Source organism: Mastigoproctus giganteus, chromosome 5, assembly GCF_048544385.1.
Source record: "Mastigoproctus giganteus isolate SK-2022 chromosome 5, ASM4854438v1, whole genome shotgun sequence".
NCBI classification, from domain to species: domain Eukaryota; kingdom Metazoa; phylum Arthropoda; class Arachnida; order Uropygi; family Thelyphonidae; genus Mastigoproctus; species Mastigoproctus giganteus.
The window spans coordinates 177,721,117-177,740,383 of record NC_143579.1 but is presented as its reverse complement, the minus strand read 5'-3'; the positions used below and the strand labels follow the sequence as shown (position 1 = coordinate 177,740,383).

The 19,267-nt window shown below is 36.8% G+C and overlaps 1 protein-coding gene across 1 annotated transcript in view; it reads right to left on the bottom strand.

Moving 5' to 3' along the window:
* LOC150085870 (mediator of RNA polymerase II transcription subunit 13-like) overlaps positions 1–19,267 on the bottom strand; it is a 554,522-nt gene that overhangs the window by 132,226 nt on the left and 403,029 nt on the right. The window contains exons 20-23 of the mRNA XM_090374721.1: positions 13,910–14,027; positions 12,011–12,144; positions 10,066–10,389; positions 7,119–7,402 (exon numbers count right to left, since the gene is read on the bottom strand). Of these exons, the coding sequence (XP_090230847.1) occupies positions 7,119–7,402; positions 10,066–10,389; positions 12,011–12,144; positions 13,910–14,027 (860 nt within the window). The remainder of the gene's footprint in view (positions 1–7,118; positions 7,403–10,065; positions 10,390–12,010; positions 12,145–13,909; positions 14,028–19,267) is intronic.

Here is a 19,267-nt window from a genome sequence, read left to right as displayed (position 1 = left end):
GAAATCCCAAAAGTTTACATAAATAAATGTTACTTGTATTTTCATAAAACAATTCTGAAGAGAAAGCAACATCCATTTCTGCATAGCTGAAAACTTTTAATTTCCAAAAAGCAGGAGATTAGACATTTGTAAGCAGAAGGAAAACAAGTTTCTTAAGTCCGCACTGCACTATAAATTAAATTTTATTGGCAAAATACACATTTTATATTAAAATACAGCGACAGGATTGCTTACTAGTACACTATACTTTTAAACATTAGCTTACTTAACATTTTTCTGTCTGTGGATTTCTGTTTGGATATGCTGTTAGACAGCAAATGATTCTGATTGCCCCAAGAAAGATACCCACTAACTTCACGTTCTTCAGAAATGTTGTGTTAAAGTTTTATTCATAACAATGGCCCTGCTGTTTAGACTTGATTATCAGAGCATTTCCAAAGCTTCTCCAGAAAGAGATCTGAACTTAGTTTTTGTTTTTCTAAATTGGCTAAATATTCTCTCATACTCAGCGGCACTGCTATGAGAAATTGTTAAAATGCCAAACAGAACTTGTGATAATTTGTTATATTTCAAGCTTCCTTGTGCACTTCCTAGTTCCCAACCAAGGACTGCTCTACATCACTTCTTTCATAATCTATTAGATTCTGACACGAAACTGACAGAATTCATGCAGAAAAACATCTATTGTTTCATCTACTGCTTCATCTACTCCTGTATCTTTATAAATACTAAGGATAACTCTAAACTGGTTCACAAAAAATTTCAAATTTGAAAATGATACACTACTGATTTATGAAACTTATGCTATCTCAGCATTTACAAAAACATCATATTTCAGTCGGAACTTGTACACCAAGTAGTCATATGCAGCCATAAAGTATTTCCTGAGAAAAAGAACAGAATCTTCTCTTGTTTTACACTCCATGACCTTGACAATAAAAATGCCTATAACCAGTGCTTTTTTTGTAAAAAAAAATAGGTGCAGGTACTCATTCTTTGCTATCAGGAAAAATTGAAAATTAAAAGGATATGAAAAGTAAACTAAAAAATTATTTACTGATATTGTTACTTCAGTAGTATTGTTTTTGGAATGAGAACAACAAATTAAGTAAAGTAACACACAGTTTATTAAACATATATTTATTATACAAGCATATAAAAAATAAGTAAAATGTGAGTAAATAAGTAATAAGTAAAAAATAATAAGTAAAAGTAAGTACTAAATAAAAAATAAGTAAAAATAATCTCATAACAAAGTTTTATAGAAAATTCCAAATTTTTATTATTTTCTCATCTGACACACTATGCCGACTTCTTTTCTTACTGTTTGTGTCTGTTGCTGAATGACATTCTCGAAGCAGCCATGAATTGACATATTTTTCTGGATTGAAGCGTGTCAATGGTGGGCCTACAATTTTAAGAAATAGTAGTGAAGAAATTGTTTTTGTCATCGACGAAGCTCTAGTTGGGCTGACGATCAAATTTATTTGTGAAAATTCTTGTTCACATTCACTTGATGAAATTGGTATCATACTCAGAGCATTCATCAAATGTTTCAATTCTTCAGAAACTTTTCAATTAGGTATTGGCAAAATCCATGAATTGTATCTCTTTTATTTAACTGAAATCTAATTAACAATTTTCTAACTTCGTTCTCACCAAATTTCACTTGAGTTTGATTTGATCTGATCTGATTTTGGGTTTTATGGTGCAAAGGCAACTAAGGCCATGATGCGGCAAGTCCACAAATGTCACTTGAGAGTTAATATCTTCAGGCAACTGTTTCCTATCAAGTACTTGGGCCGACAATGCCAAATTAGCATTTTTACTATTAAGTAGCCTGCTTTCTACTGATTGCTTCAAAGTTCTGTAGAAAGCTTCTGGATCAATTGGAGAATAATTTCTGTCCCACCAAGTGAAACTCCTTGAAATCATAGATTTTTGGCAGCTTTGGCAGCATTTCTGTAATACTGTTCTGGAACTGTTTGTCTTTCTTGAAAAAGTTGTACAATTTCCATTTTTTTTATTCGTACTGTACAAATGTATATCATGCTCCTTCAAGTCCAAGCTCAAGTCTGATTATTCTCAAAGAGCATCACACATTAAACCCAAGTCTAATATAAAGTGTGTAGTCGTAATGTTCTTTTTTAATCCTTCACATGTACATCTTTCTTTTTGGTTGTATGTCGAGTCATTCTTTGCTTCTCGAAAATGATTAACTAATGCATTGTTATTCATTGTTATTCCAAACAGCTAAAACAGACTGGAAACTCAATGCCACCCATCATGTGCTTAAAATTCTGCCAATTTTTGATTTGTGCTAATGTTATGTTATACACGACATAAAGTTTATCAATAAATGCTTTAAATCTATCGATACCTGCAACAGATTTCACAGTATCACCAACTGATAGTTCCAATTGGTGATTAGAGCAATGCCACACTACTAAAGCAGGGAATTTTTCTTTCTGTTGTTTTGTACTTTTACTACCCATCATAACAGCTGCACCATCACATGTGACACAAACTAAGTTGAGTTTTTAAATAGTTTTCCATCATACCGTATGACTGAAGACAATCGAGCAAAGAATCAAACATCCCTTTTGCAGAAACAGTTTCGAGTTCGATCAAGTCCAGAAACAAATTTACGGGAGATCTCATTCCACTGTCAAATATACAAGTTCAAATGTTGTTATTGGGTTTAATGACACAAGGGCTACTGAGGCCAAATTGTGTCTATTCATAGTTTAATTGCATGACCATATCCTTATACTGTAGTTGTTAAATTATATACTCTTGTATAGGCCAATACATTTTAAGTATATTAAAAGTTCTTCAATATTTGCATCGTTTCCTAGGATATGAGATAAATCTTGTGATATGTTAAGTCTGGAAAATGATTGAAAAGTGTTTGACTAAATGGTTGAATATAAGGGACAATCAAGCAGAAAATAGCAGACCATAAGCTGACTGTTGAAGGATAAGCACTGCAGTAGGTTTTCTCCCAATAACAGGAAGAGATGGGTATGATGCGTATGTCCAACTCTGAGCCTTTCCAGTACCACAGCTTTGGTTCTTGTTTTATCTGGTAAAGTTTGCTGTTAAAGTCAGTGTAAGAAACCTGAGGATGTTGTGAGAGAGTGGGTTGAGGATGTTTAGCAGCAAATTCTGCACCTTCATTTCCCAGAATGCCAGAATAGCCAGGAATCCAGCAAAAGCTCATTGACTGATTGGACACACTGCAGGAGAATAGCTGGGAATGAATGTGTTTCAATGTAGGATGAGAAGAGGAGAAATTCTTCCTTATGGCATAGATAGCACCAAGGGAATCAGCATAAATTATTGCAGGTGAGATGTCTGTTTGTTTGTTATTTGGTTTTTAGGAGCATTAGCAACTAAGGCCATATTGCTCCGGGGATATGCGGTGGTCATTCCTTGGCCTTTCCACATCCTCTGTATTTGGTAGTCACGAGCTCAGACCCTGGTCTAATCAAGAAGCGTGTGCTACGCACTGCTGCTCCTGCCCACCTGACTAAGGAGGCACCCACAAGTAAGATGGAAAGTCAATAATCTTACTAAATGATAACTTGATGCCATAAAGTTCAGCAGTTAAGACACTGCATGCTAACGGTAGTGTGGCTGTAATTGTTGTTGTTATGGAGGCTTAATGGCACATAATCTGCTATGGCTATAATGCGCCTATTCACTTACTATATTAAGAGATCAGAAATTTCTGTAAAGTCAGAAGAAATTCCGAAATTGGAAATTGCTGTAATTGTACATGAAGGGAAAACAGCTACAGCACCTACCATACTATCAGTTTTCGATCCGTCGGTATATATTTTACAGGCATGAGAGTTAAGAGTAGCATGAGCTGAGTGCAACTGTCTGATGTTGTAGGGAGGTATAACATTCTTCCTCCAATGGAGAAAATGTGTATCATGAGAGGCAGAAACATATGTCTAAGGTGGAACAGGTGCAGTTGTGTTCTGAAAAATATCAACTAAATCGATATTCCAACTCTGAATAAGATCTTTGATCCTGAATGAGGCAGGTCGATTTTCATGTGGTTTATTCTTATAGAAAGAATCCTACCGAGCATGATAAATATACTCAAAACTGGTGTGCAATGGAAGATTCTGGATCTTAGAAGAGTAGAAAAGCAGTGATGTTTTCCTATGAAGATATAATGGAGGATCGTGGGCTTCAATAGAAAGACTGCATTGGGGAAGTCCTGAATGCTCCCAGCACAGTCCTCAGAGCACTGTGCTGGATGACATTTAGCTGATCTAATGTGCTTTTCCTAGCTGAGTCATATACGGGAGAATCATAATCTAAGCGTGAATGGATCAGAGACTTGTAGAGGTGAAGTAAGGAGTACCGATCAGCTCCCTATGACATGGATGAGACTGACCGAAGCATGTTCAACTGTTTTAGACAAGTGGTTCGTAGATATGCGATATGAGCTTGGAAGTTAAGTTTACTATCTAATATCAGGCCCAGAAATTTGATGCTGTATAGTTAGGTTGATTGTATGGAGAGCATGTTGCTTACAAAAGTGAGTGGCGGTTTGTTTTGTTAGTTTGCGCATCGGTTTCTGTGGACATAATGCACCTCCCAAAGTTTTTGCATTTACTCTGACCCAAGCCTGAGGCAGGATTCGAACCCGCAACCTTTGGGTTGCCAGGTAGGCACTTTACCCACCCGGCTAGCCCGGTCGGGTGAGTGGTGGTAGACTTCTGTTCAGCTAGTCAATATCTGGAGTCGTTGCATGACATCCAATGATGTTCATGCTTTGTGACTAGGAGATGGCGAGGTCACCTGGGTACATATAAGCCTCCACATTTGGGGATGCCTCTGATTATGCTGTTGACTTGAAATGCAAATAACGTTGTGCTGAGTATAGATCCCTGTGGTACTCCTTCCTGAATATGGGATGTAGCAGTACATTCTGATAGTGGACCTGAAAAAAGCAATAGCGTAGAAAATTCTGATTATCTGAGGGAGATAAAACCTTAGTCCCAGATGATAAAGGTCCATAATAATATCATGTCACCAGGTAGTATCAAATGCCTTTTCAATATCTAAATTGACCATGACTAGATGTTGCTTCATGACAAAGGCATTGCGAATATTCGATTCAGCTTTGATAAGGGCATCAAGAGTGGATCAGTTCTTACGAAAGCCACTCTGATGATCTGTTAAAAGGTTCTCTGCTTCTAAGATCCAAGTAAACCTCATATGTACCAATCTTTCAAAAATTTCCCCCATGCAGCTTGTGAGAGATTGTTGTTGTTGTTTGGTTTTTTTTTAGGAGCATTAGCAACTAAGGCCATATTGCTCCGGAGATGCGCGGTGGTCATTCCCTGACCTTTCCGCATCCTCCGTATTTGGTGGCTCACGGGCTCGAACCCCGGCTAATCAAGAAGCATGTGTTACGCACTGCTGCTCCTGCCCACCTGGCTACGGAGGCGCCTTGTGAGAGATATTGGCCTATAATTTTTAATCAAATACGTGTCTTTGCCTGGTTTTGGTATGGCAAGTATGAAAGAATGACACCAAGAAAGTGGATAAGCATTTTCTGAGAAGATCTGGTTATAGAAGATCAGTATGCAAATCCTCTTCAAGTAATTGTTTTAGTATGATGTAAATCATCTGGGCCGGCAGCACTATTTGAGGATTCATTTAAGGATTTCTTGAGTTCTGTTAAATTAAACGGTTGATTGTATGGAAGTGAGAGCTGTGTGGAGAAGTTAATTTTGGGGCATTCTGTATCTGCTGTGATGGGCCAAAAGGAGATGGAGTAGAAAGCAGAAACAGATATTGCAGAGAATGATTCTGCTAGTGCATTGGTGATTTCCTTAGGTACAGATAGATCTTTCCAATTCCAGCAGAGTATTGGAGAGGGTGTTTGAGAAAATTTTCCATTTAGCGTTTTCATTATTCTCCAAATGAGTCGTGGGTCAGTGTCTTCGGTGATAGTCGAGGTAAATGAGATCCAGGAGTCACGTTTTGCTTTTCGTCTAATCTGCCTTGCTTTGGCTTTATAAGTCTTTTGTATTTGATTAGATTACTGGTCATAGGAAACTTACAGAATTTGTTCCAAGCACGATTTTTCTCATGTTTGGCGTCAGAGCAATCTGTATTCTACCAGCTGTTATGGTGGGAGCTCTTGTGAGGTTGTGACTTCGGAATTGAATTTTTTGCTGCAGTTAGTATTTGAATGGTAATTTAGGTAGTTATGTCTTCAATTGGATGTTGCTGAACACAACTCTTGTCTAACTGGACCTGGGTGCAGTAGCTCTCCCAGTTTGCCTTCTTAAACTTCCAGGCGGAGCAGTGCTCGAGAGTTGCAGTTACCCATGTTTGTAATGAGCAAAGGATTGGAAAGTGATCACTGTTTAGAGGATCGTTTATCACTGACCAATGCTAATGCTAATGTCGTGCTTGGAAGAATTGACAAGTCTGTTGCAGAAGTAGATCCTATAGGTAGGTGAATATAAATGGGATATCCCGAGTTTAGTATAGTTAGGTTGTTATTATTCACAAATGTTTCGATTAATTTGCCTCTTGTGTCAATCACAGGTGATCCCCATTGTGGATTGGTGGCCACCGAAGTCACCAAAAAGGCAAATTGAAGATGGTAGTTACATAACCAGATTATCAAGTTCTGTATCTGAAAAGGGTTGAGAAGGGGAAATATATATAGAAGTTAGGGTTATTGATATACCGATTGAAATACATGCTGCCACAGCTTTTAGACTAGTTTATAACTGAATTTTCCTGGACGGTATGTTGGATTTTACAAGCACTGCTACCCATCCGCAAACAGGAGACACCAAGATCCTGTCTTTTCTATACATTGTATAATTTGCAAATTTTGGTAAAGCTTGGGATGATAAGAAAGTTTCCTACAGACATACTCCTATTGGATTGTATTAAATTAGTAAATCTCTTAGGTCGTCAGAATTGCTTCTTAGTCCTCTGCAGTTCCATTGTATGATATTAGACATTATTTTAGTTTAGTTGTGGCGGATTGGTCTGACTGTTTTTTTAGAAGTGGAGCATTTTGGTCTGTCTTGCTTTATTTTATCTTTTTCCGGGAAATAGGGGTGTACAGAATCCATGGTGTCATTTGTGTGGAGTTCGAAAATGGGCTCCTCATCTAAATGCTCATCTACTTCCATACCGTCGGTGGGAGTTTCCAATTGTTTTGAACCTGTGTCAGAGTTTAGTTTTTCTTTTCCAAACGAGACTGATGGAGCACTATTAGGGATGCTTATTGGAGTATTTGTTGCTTCGGTAATTTTCCTTGGAGGATTATCTTTCTTAGCAGTTATAAGTGTAGAGTTCAAACAGTTCGCTAGAGAGATGTTAGGTGGAACTGAAACTTCTGTTTGTGCTGCAGTAGAAACAAAGTTCTGAGTGCGAGCTACATAGGAATGTCCAATACATTTTTTTTTTTTTTTTTTTGGTAGTTGTTAGCGCATCGGCTTCTGTGGCCATAATGCACCTCCCAAAGGTTTTTGCATTTTTTTACTCTGATCCAAGCCCAAGGCGGGATTCGAACCCGCGACCTTTGGGTTGCCAGGCAAGCACTTTACCCACCTGGCTACCCCGGTCGGCATCCAATAGGTAAGCTCAACATAACTTGCCTATGTTCCTCAGGAAATGTGACTTTATTTTCTATTTTGTATTTTTGAATTTTCTTTTCTGTTATCCAAAGTTCACAGATTTTGGAAATGGCTGGGTGGCTTCCTTTGCAGTTCAGACATATGGCTTCATCTTTACATGCCTGCTGCAAATGACCGTATTTCTGGTATACAAAGCAGTGAACGGGATTCAGAATGTATGGCCGAATCCTACAATTTAAATAGCCAGCTTTAATCGAGGATGGTAAGTCTGGTGTACTGAATGTTAAAATGATGGATCTCGTTGGAGTGAGATTTCCATCTTTTTTTAGTCATAATCCGTTTCACATTTATAACTTTTTTGACTACTGAGTTCTTGGAGTAGCTCTTCTTTGGAGACTGTAATTAGGTAACACTCACTGATCAGGCCTTTTGATGAATTTAAGGTACTGTGGGGAGTAACTGATACTGTGAGCCCACAAAATAATGCTGTGTTTAACATCCGCTCAGAATGTTTTGAGGTGGCTGTTTAAATGAGGAGATCTCTGGATTGTAGTCTTTTCACCATTTTTTGATGATTCAGTAACTGATTTTAAACATTTATGAATCAAGAATGCCCACAGGATGGGAGGATAGAGAATGAATCACCAGGAAATTTGGTAATTCATTGTGACATTGTGCTTCCCTTCGAAGTCTTTTGGGTTGGTTGGTGTCATGGTCGATGTCAGGAATTTCTGAATTGCAATCGAAATTTAGAGAATTTCGATTGCTCTAAAGGTGGATAACTGCTTGTATCCATGTTGAGTCCTTTTGGCCCTGTAGGTTTATTTTTACCACCCAGGTTACCAGCCCCGCCACGGGAAGGCAGAAGCATAGGGATTATTACAGTTAGTTAGAGTTTTGAATTAAAGAAAAATATACGTTCCTTCTTCTGAGCTCTCTTCTTAGTGCTTTTAAGAAAGTAGAGCTACTGAACAGAAAAATTTATAATAATACTATAAAAAGGAAACATGGAAAACTCTGAAACGGGGAAGAAAAATGCTCAATGAATGCACAAGAATTCCTTGGCCACGGAAACACTTGGCACTCGGGGCCAAGTTTGAATGTAAACGACTAAAATGGTTTCTTACTCACCATGGTCGATTCCTGACCAATTTGATTGGATACTATGATGCAGTCACAAAAGAACTGGATGTAGGGAATAACTTTGATATTATATAATTGGATCTTAGAAAGGCTTTTGATACTGTTGCACATGGAAGACTGCTGCACAAATTGGAGCAGTGTGGCATTGGAGGCAAATTGCTGCTATGGATAAAGGGGTGGTTAAGGGGGAGAAGACAGAGTGGTAATCAATGGACACAGCTCATCGTGGAGTAATGTTATTAGTGGAGTCCCTCAGGGTCCAGTATTGGGTCCATTATTGTTTTCTGTATTTATAAATGATATTGATGATGATATATCAAGCTTAATGTCCAAGTTTGCAGACGATACGAAGGTTGGCAGGGTTGTCAAGGACACTACTGACACTATGCTACTGCAACAGGATCTGGAAAGGTTGAGCAGATGGGCTGAGAGGTGGCAAATGAAGTTTAACATTGACAAATGTAAAGTACTACATATGGGAAACAGCAACCCCATAGCAACATAATAACTCTGTGGTACTACACTGACAGTGGTAGAGAATGAAAGGGACCTGGGGTGGTTGTGCAGGCAGATATGAAGTTTTCTGAGCAGTGCAGACGGGCTGCAAGAGTAGCTCATGGTGTATTGTTGATGATATATAGGAATTTTTCTAGCAGGGATAAAGAGGTGATTATTCCCTTGTATAAGGCAATGGTCAGACCGCACCTAGAGTATTGTATACAGGTCTGGAGGCCTCATTTCAAGAAGGATGTAGAGCTGCTGGAACGAGTACAGAGAAGGGCAACAAGATTAGTGAACGGAACAAAGGGGTGCTCTTACGAAGAAAGGCTTACGTTTTGCGAATTACAGTGTCTGGAGACTAGGCACCGGCGAGGTGATCTGATAGAGGTGTATAAAGCCTTGAATGGTTTGAGCATGCTCAATGCTGATGGGATTCTTCCTCTTGCTCAGAATAATCACCTGAGAGGGCATAAATTCAAATTGAGGAAAGACAGATGTAGGATAGACGTGAGGAAATTTGCCTTTAGCCAGCGGGTGGTTGGTTGCTGGAATAGACTTCCATCCCTTGTCGTGGAAGTTGATAGCCTAAATAAGTTCAAGGCTCAGCTGGACAGGTATTTCGAACGAACAGAGGGGTGAAGTGGAAGTGGTTATTTTTTATTAATTATTTATTTTTTTGGCTGATGCTGCATAAGCTTGCTTTCTTGCATCAAATGCCTTTACTAATGCTAATGTACTGTTTGTATTTTAGGATTTTCTTTTTTAGTTAAAAATCCTCTGTACTTACCAACCATAGGTGAAGCCCCATCTGTTGCAGTTGCGATTATATTACTAAAGGGAATGTCATACTTGTTGAAACTAATTCTATAGTAAACAACCTCTTTCAGCTCTGAATTTACTGATGTTTCGACATCAATCCTCCTTTGCACTGTATTATTACTAAGTGGAATACTCTTTAAAACTGGATTAGCATCCTTTTTCATAACTGACTCTACTGCTATTTTTATAGAGGGTAGAATTATTTCTTCACCAAGAGTATGTGGCTTTCCTTTCTTTGTAATTAGGAGAATGTTATAATATGATGCTTGTAGTCCACCACTGGCTGTTGGTACTGCAGATGATTTTATAAAGTGCTTAAGCATTGTACGATTTAAAAATTTTTCCTTCATTGTCTTATTATGCTGTTTTTTTAAATGTTCTTTCATATTTGAAGGTTTCATAGCATCATTACTAAACGTTTTCTCATAAAAGACACATTAGGTTTGTTTCATTATTGGGAGAAGGCACAAACCTGAAATTTAAATATTCTACTGAATATTGATGACACTTCTTTTTTGTGTCAGACATGATCATTAGGAGTTTTCTGTAAGAAATTATTTAAACACAATTTGAACTCTTACTAAAATAATTTTAATAAGAAACTATTAAAGCAAAATGAATAATCCACTCCCAAACACTGCAGAACGAAAATATCTACTGACACTAGAAATAGCACTGAAGTTTGACGCCAGCAATACCAAAATGAAAACTGAGCACAACCACTAGAACGAAAATCGGCTTGGACACTAATTAAAACAATTTATTTATGTTTTCAAGGGCACACAGTGATTGTCACCTCATTTCGTGTCACTCGGAGAAGGGAGTACCCTCCCCCTGTGACATTTGACCGTAAACACACTGTTCAGTGTAAACTGCGAAGTCGGTCTTAGGAGACCCATTACTACCATGCTACGTTATGTGTGTGTTGTTCTCTTTGGGGAAAGCTGAAGCGAAATGAATTGCCACACTTCATCCTTTTTTTCAAATTTTGAAGAAGATTTAGAAAATGATTTTCTTATAGCCGAGAACAGAGGTGGATTAAGGATGAAATAGGCCCCCCACCATATTTAATTTTGGGGTCCCTTTAGTATACCTGTAATTTTTTATCACTACTTCAGAAAACATTTACACTGAAAATACTGAAAATGAGGCCCCTTTTCGGGTGAGACCGCCGGCCATGGCTGGTTTGGCCATAGCGGTAATGTGGCCCTGGCCGAGAAAACAAAAGGGAGTAAGCAATGGATACACAACATAAACTGGAAGAGAACAGAAAAAGGTGAATTCCATCATTTACTGCAGGACTTAGAATAAGATGAAAATCATTTTAAGATGTACTTATGGATGAATAAAGTAGAATTTAATTTCCAATATAATCTAATTAAGGATGATCTACAAGGGCAAAATACGCAATTTCAAAATTCAGTCAGCTGTAAGGAAAAATTAGTTGTATGTTTAAGGAAAGTTGAAATACTGTAAGTTTAATTTGGAATAAGGATTTATTCAGTCACAATACAAAACAACTTCATAATGCTAAAAATTGAACTTGTTAGAAATTGTTATGAGTTGTACAAACTGAAATGATCAACTTGTTCCTCCTCTAAATTTGTAAATTGTAATACTGTTGGTCTATTTTCCTCCTTTGGCCATCTTTGAGTGTCTATGTGACTGGACATGTTTCTATTATCATTTCCTCTGTCAGTGTGACAGAAAACTCACGGCATACGAAATTTTCTTTTGACGTTTGACTTGTTTCCATGTAACCTCACATGAGGTGACAATAGTGTGATTCCACCCTAAGCCACTTTGCTGACTGCCTGAATTAACAACTTGTTTAGTATACTAACTCTAGATTTTTAGAATTATCCTTGTGAGGAAATGGTTTCTTTAAAGACCCCTAAAATAATCTTACTGACCCCCAGTGGCTTTATTAGGAACTAAAGACCCCTCAAATTTGCCCAAAGATCCCTGGGGGTCGCTACCAACCACTTTGGGAATTCCTGGCCTAGAGCTTAGTATATAAATATACTGGTGGTGAATATTCAAGAAGCTGAAGTTGTTATCATTGGCAAAAATACGAACAGGGTTTACAGTCATTTTAAGGTCATTAATATACAGGAAGTTAGAAGACAGAAAACTAGATGCCATTGCCTATAGCAGTCAAAGAGAAAACTGGCTACTCGATTCAAATCATAAGATAAAAGCTTAATTAGATGACCATTAAAAGCCTTAACTTTTGATGATTTTTGTGTTTCACCAAATTTTTTTAAAAATGCAGGCTCTGGGTTAGGACTAAGATACCACAGATGAAAAACCCAGTTTCACCTCACAAGTCCACACATTCCAGCCATAAGTCAAAACCAGAGGAGAAGAGAAATTAAGGAAGCCGTGGGTATTCAGCATAGTCCAAGAAGTACTATCAAATAGAAACAAGGGAAGGGTAACCCCCCTCCTTCTCATCATACAACCTAGGAACCTTTGGAGTGCTGTCAGATTAGTTGCAAAAAAAAGATAGGACAGACAAGCAAAACTGTACTCCTCCCCTTCACCTTCTTTACCAATGGATGCACCCACAGCAGCCTCTCCCCATTTCCCTCATCAGTCTACAAACTCTGAGACCAAACCACTTTCCAGAAGAACGTGGTCAAACAAAGGATATCATTCAGGTGTTGTGCAATGAAGTCAAAACAAAAGGACTGCAGGTAGCATGTAAATTAGTTCCTTAAAACTGTCTTCCCAGTTTTCTTACCATAGCTGAGGTTCTTCCATAGCCACAGTTATTCTGTTCAGTGAACCTCTATGATTCAGCTACATTCTTCACGTTGGAAGTTACTGAAACATCTTTAACACTGACCAAAAGAATACAATTCATAATTATAAAGCGCTAAGCTCCTCATAATCATGAACTCTATTATACTCTCAACTTTCTAGGAGTTTGCCAAATATGGTTAGAGTTAACCAACCTGAGGATCTGTATAGTTTATACAATTTTTGCGTCAACTAGACAAACCCAAAGAAAATTAGGGGCCGGTTTCTTGATAAATGGCGTGCTTTTGATAAAATGATTTCTACATATGAAAAATATTTCCAAATGCTTAACATTAAAGTTTTTGCAATATTTAGTGTTAAGCATTTATAATTATATATAGAAAGGCATAGTGATTTTATGTTTAAAAACTGATCAGAGTTTTTAAACATAAAATCTAGATTCAAGATTTACATACTTATATATTTATATTTATATAAAATCTAGATTCAAGGCATAAAATCAAGATTTCTATGCAATAAACAGGAATGAATGGTATGTCCTGTGACAACTATCCATTTGCTACAACAGATAAAACTGTTGGAGCAATATGAACCTGTATTTTTAGTTCTTATAAAAAATTGTGCATGTGTGTGTGTGTTGGGATGAGAGAGAGAGAGAGAGAGAGAGAGAGAGAGAGAGAGAGAGAGAGAGAGAGAGAGAGAGAGAAGAGAGAGAGAGAGAGAGAGAGAGTGAGAGAGAGATCTAGTTAAATAAAAATATTATAACATGACATGAAATACTGCGTATAGGCTGTAAATCATATTTATTTTAGCTGACTTGTTAATGTAATCCATAAGTTTATTCCTTTCATTTTTTTAAAATAGGTCAATCTTTTTCAATATTTATTTTCACAACAACATAAATGTAATCCATACCTGAACTTGGATAGCATTTTGAATGTGTTCAGGAAGATAACGACAGCATCTGGGTATAACACCGAAGCAATCCAAGAGTGGCAAGCCGATAGAGATCACTGTTATCTGAACCATATGTAAAATGGTTCTACTAGATATATGACCAATGTTGGGCAGTGCTGCTCATCATCTTGTTCACTTGCATCTTGTATGAAGATATTAGAAGATGCTGATCCATTCCAGTACCAGCAAGTCCACCTTCTGTACTATCTGTTTATAAGAACAATTAAGTATTTTTAAAAATTAACTACATGTAAATTTGGTATTTATATATTTCTTTATCAATATAATCACTGAATGCTCCTTGTTTATCTAAAATCAGATCTGCCAGCTTTTTTGATATTCAGCTTTAGTCAGGCTTGTGTTATTTATTTTTAGACATTTATCAAATACTTGGTAAAAAGTATGCTTTATTTATTGAAGTGGGCTCCAAAAACAGCCGTTAGGTTACTTTGCTCATGGACAGCACTGAGAATATCAATCAAAAGATAAGATGAGATGAATAAACATTAATCATAAATTACAAAACCTTATGAAATGGTAAAACATTTTTGTCTAAATTAAGTCATAATAATATGACTAAAACAGGCTTATAAACAGTAGAAAAGATACATATCAACATAAAGTGTTGTTCTACTACATTAATCATAACAATGAGAGAGAGAGAGAGAGAGAGAGAGAGAGAGACGAGAGAGAGAGAGAGAGAGAGAGAGAGAGAGAGAGAGAGAAGCAAGAGCAGAAAATGTTTAAGTGTATGTAATTATAGCTATATGTAATACTAATTTTAAATGAGGCTCTAAGCTTACTATGTTTCAGGCCGAAAATAATGTCATGAATATACTTAACATATTACCATGCCAACAGAATTATTGGGACTGCTTTATTAACTTATGTTTATTCAATAGCTACATATTCAATGGTGTCACTATATATAAACAACATACAGGTATAGCAATGGGGGGCGCAGCTCATGCTTAGTTGCTAACCTCTATTTGCATAATTTTTAAAGAAACTTAAATAAAAACTTAATACTTTACCGCTACATAGATGATCTAATATGAACCTAACTTTCTTAAAGATATGTTTGTTTGTTATTTGGTTTTAGGAGCATTAGCAACTAAGGCCATATTGTTCTGGGGATATGCGGTGGTCATTCCCTGACCTTTCCGCATCCTCTGTATTTGGCGGTCACGGGCTCGAACCCCGGTCTAATCAAGAAGCATGTGCTACGCACTGCCACTCCTGCCCACCTGGCTATGGAGGCGCCTTTTAAAGATATAGTTAAGCACTACCCATCTGAATTAGAACTAAAATGTACCAATAAGCATAGTACCAGTACAGCCACCCATCTAGATATAGAAATTTACAGAGAAGATAAAATGTTATACACTAAAGTATATGACAAGCACAAAGAATTTAGATATAAAACAATTAGCCTAACACACTGGCATTCTAATATTTCAAAGAGAATTCACAGGAATATCAGTTTCACAAAGCTTTAGACTGATAAAAATATGTAACAATGGATTTCCAGCCAATTTTATCATTAAACATCTTCACAAAGCCATTTTATTGCCATTAATAAATGGCACAATAATAAAATAAACCCAAATTATATCATAGCTAAAGTATGTTCTAAATAAGTATTTCAATTCCACTAGCTCAATGTTCAGTATAATCAACTGGTTCACAAAGATTGCAAGTACAATTCTGTAATAGCTATTTAAAAATCACATTAGTCATTTTGAGGACTTATACATATGTATATAGTAGGCACTACCTTCAGAGCATGTCACATACAGCTTACGCTCATTGAAAAAGTTGTACCTATATTTGTTCTTAAGGAAGTAATCAATTTCATCTTTCACAAAGGAATTTCATTTCTACTTTGTAAAATATTTTTTACATTTCGATTGGTCTTATTACTTATCATTCTAAAATACTGAGAACTAACTATTTATTTTCATTGGACATTATCTGTATAAAGTTCAAATTTATAGTGTACTATTAACTATAATTTCTTTCAGTCAATTAGTCAGTCTTGAAATTACATGAAATTCAGAGGGCACTGCTTTCTTTGGTTTTATAAATTAATAATTTATTAGTTCGTCTTGCAGTTATCTAAATAGAGAGAGGGCACTGTTGTTGCTATTTGTTTTATAATAGGTAACATGTGCTCAAATAATTCATTCTTTATACTCAGTACAGAATAGGGTGGGGTAAGCTGCATATTCCTATTTATTCTTTTTGTTGTATTTGGTTATTTTTAATTTAATTTAACTGTTCTGTAATGAAGGTCTGCAATTTATTACTATATCAGATAGGATAAATTATTTTAATTATTATAAAATTCTTACAAATGTCAATTTTATTTAAATATTCCTACATTTGGTTATAGTTATGTCTTATATTTCCTTAATATTATCTACTATTGTTATTCTATATTTCTTCATTATTGTAATTCTGTTTTTGTCCATTAAATACAATCCTTTAACCCTTTGTAGTTATACCAGGATCCCTTAAGGGTTGGGCAATTACGCTCCCGATATATCCCAAGTACCATTATAAAAAGCTAATTTCTTTGCTTTTCACTTTCTAACTCTAAAATTTCATACCTCAAGATTTATTAGAGAAATTCGAGGGAAATCGAGGTACTACTACTATTATACTTATTCTTACCTCCTTTCTCCTTATGTCAGCATAAGCTTTCTTTTGCACATGTATAAAATAAATAAAAAACACCACATCTGATGTGAAAATTATGGTTGGCACTTTTTCGGTATTATATTTCTGTGTTTGTTTCAAAGCTATCTGTTATCTTGCCTGCTTGCTGTTAAATTTAAAGTTTAGCATAGATTGCCTTCATGTTTAATTATTTGGACCTAGTTAAACAGGCAGATAACAATCATAAACAGATAGCCTTGCTGATTATTGGTGGGATATATTGAAGGCAATCTATTATCCCTCGAAAAAGTGTCCTTCGATGTATCCGATTATCAATAATTAGCTGCATAATCATTATATTTTTATTTTATTTTATTGCTAATTATATGTTTATTTCTAGGGTATAGCAATGTAAACCAACAAGGGCTATCTTAGTCTTTATATGTTCTTTTGGCTGTATGACCCACCAAGTACTTTTATGCCAATGCTTTAATAAACTTTGAATACTATATAGTACCATACTATATATATAAATATATGTTATATGATAGTTATTATAATAATACAAATTTCATATTTCAAAATTCATAATACAAATATTATATATACTTAAGGTATACTGATGATGTTACGAACTGCAAATTCTAAATGGAAGGTACTCAGGGAAATAATCAGAGAAGCTACTAGGGCTTTTCTTCGAATAGGCCTACGGGGTTGGGAATACTCATATTGTGAATTAAGCAGTTGACACCAATCGTGTTAAAGCATGTTGAATTAAAATAAAATAAAATAAACACACACACACAAAAAAAAAAAAAAAATTAAATAATTTAACATTACTCGGATAAAATGATGTAAAAATACTAATTACAATAACTTTACAATTTACAATAAATTATACAGTAATAAAAGTGTTAAAACCAATAAAATATACAGAGATAAAAGTGTTAAAACCGGAGCTTTCGAAGGCATCCGCCTCCTTTTTCAACAGCACACTTTATCTTGCAGTACACCCTTAAATACCCGCAGGCTCACGGCACTCCTCACGTGGTTCAGAAACACGTGCAACGTTCTCCTCATGTGTTATGGAACCAGAAATGGCTCAGGAGCGTGCCAGGCGGAATTGTTCATCTTGTCCAAGGATCGCTGCCTAAAAGAGGGGATGAATACGTATTCCCCTGTCCCTATTAATAGTATTGTTCTCAGCGGAACAATACTATTAATACTCCGCAAGCTCTTGAGCCATTTGCGGTCCCAAAACCTATGCGCCTGATCGATGATAACCGCTTCGTCCGGGGAGATTTGATGATGCTCCTCCCAAAAATGCTCCGCCACAGCAGATTTTCCATAGTCTGCATTCTTTATCGCACTCATATGCTCCCCCAGACAATCTTTAAAACGACGTTTTGTCTCACTGACAACATTCCCCACAATCCGGGCATTTGATACTATAAATGACCCACTTATAGATTCTCTTGGTATGGGGGTCTTTTACCTGAGACACAACTGTGTGCAACCTATGCCTGGAAGCTGCACACAGCGTGTCTGGCAATTCCGTTACACCCGCGCTATGCGCTCAGTTAGACCCGGATAATAGAGAATGTATGCTGTGGAAACAGGTGTAAATGGTTCGCCTCGTCTCTGCTCTCCTTCAATATATATATATATTTTTTGGAAAATCTGCTGTGGCGGAGCATTTTTTGGAGTATTGAATCATCAAATCTCCCTGGACGAAGCAGTTATCATCGATCGGGCGCATAGGTTTTGAGACTGCAAATGGCTCCAGAGCTTGCAGATTTGTTCTGTGGAGAACAATACTATTAATAGGGACGGGGGAATACGTATTCATCCCCTCTTTGAGGCAGTGATAGTAGTAGTAGTAGTAGTGGCACATGATGCAAGAAAGCAAGTGTATGAGCTTATGCAGCATCAGCCAAAAAAAAAAAAAAAAAAAAATCACACCATTCCCTCCAAATGCCTGTCCAGTTCCTCCTTAAATTTATTTAACCTATCAACTTCCACAACAACAAATGGAAGTTTGTTCCAGCAATTAACCACCCGCTGGCTAAAGGCAAATTTCCGCACATCTATTCTACATCTGTCCTTTCTTAATTTGAACTTATGTCCCCGTAGGTTCGTAATCTGAACAAGTGGAAGGATCCCATCAGAATTCAGCGTGCTCAACCCATTCAAGGCCTTATAGACCTCAATCAGATCACCGCACAGGTGATCTGATTGAGGTCTATAAGGTACGCAGTACTCAAGGCAATTGCAGTGGCTAGTCTCCAGCCACTGCAATTTGCAGAACTTAAGCCTCTCTTGGTAAGAGAATCCCTTCATTCCCCTCACCAATCTTGTTGCTCTTCTCTGTACACGCTCAAGCAAATCTACATCCTTCCTAAAATGAGGCCTCCAGACCTGTACGCAGTACTCAAGGCGTGGCCTGACCATTGCCTTATACAGAGAGACAATCACCTCTTTTTCCCTGCTAGCAAAATTCCTATATATCATTGACAAAACCCCATGACCTGCCCTAGCAGCCGGTCTGCATTGCTCAGAAAACTTCATATCTGACTGCACAATTACGCCCAGATCTTTTTCATTTTCTATCACCTTAAGTGTAGTACCACACAGTTGGTACGTTTCTCTGGGGTTACTTCTACCCATATGCAGTACTTTGCATTTGTCAAGGTTAAACTTCAGTTGCCACTTCTTAGCCCATCTGCTCAAATTATCTAGATCCTGTTGCAGTAGCACACTGCCATTACTGTCATTAACAACCCTGC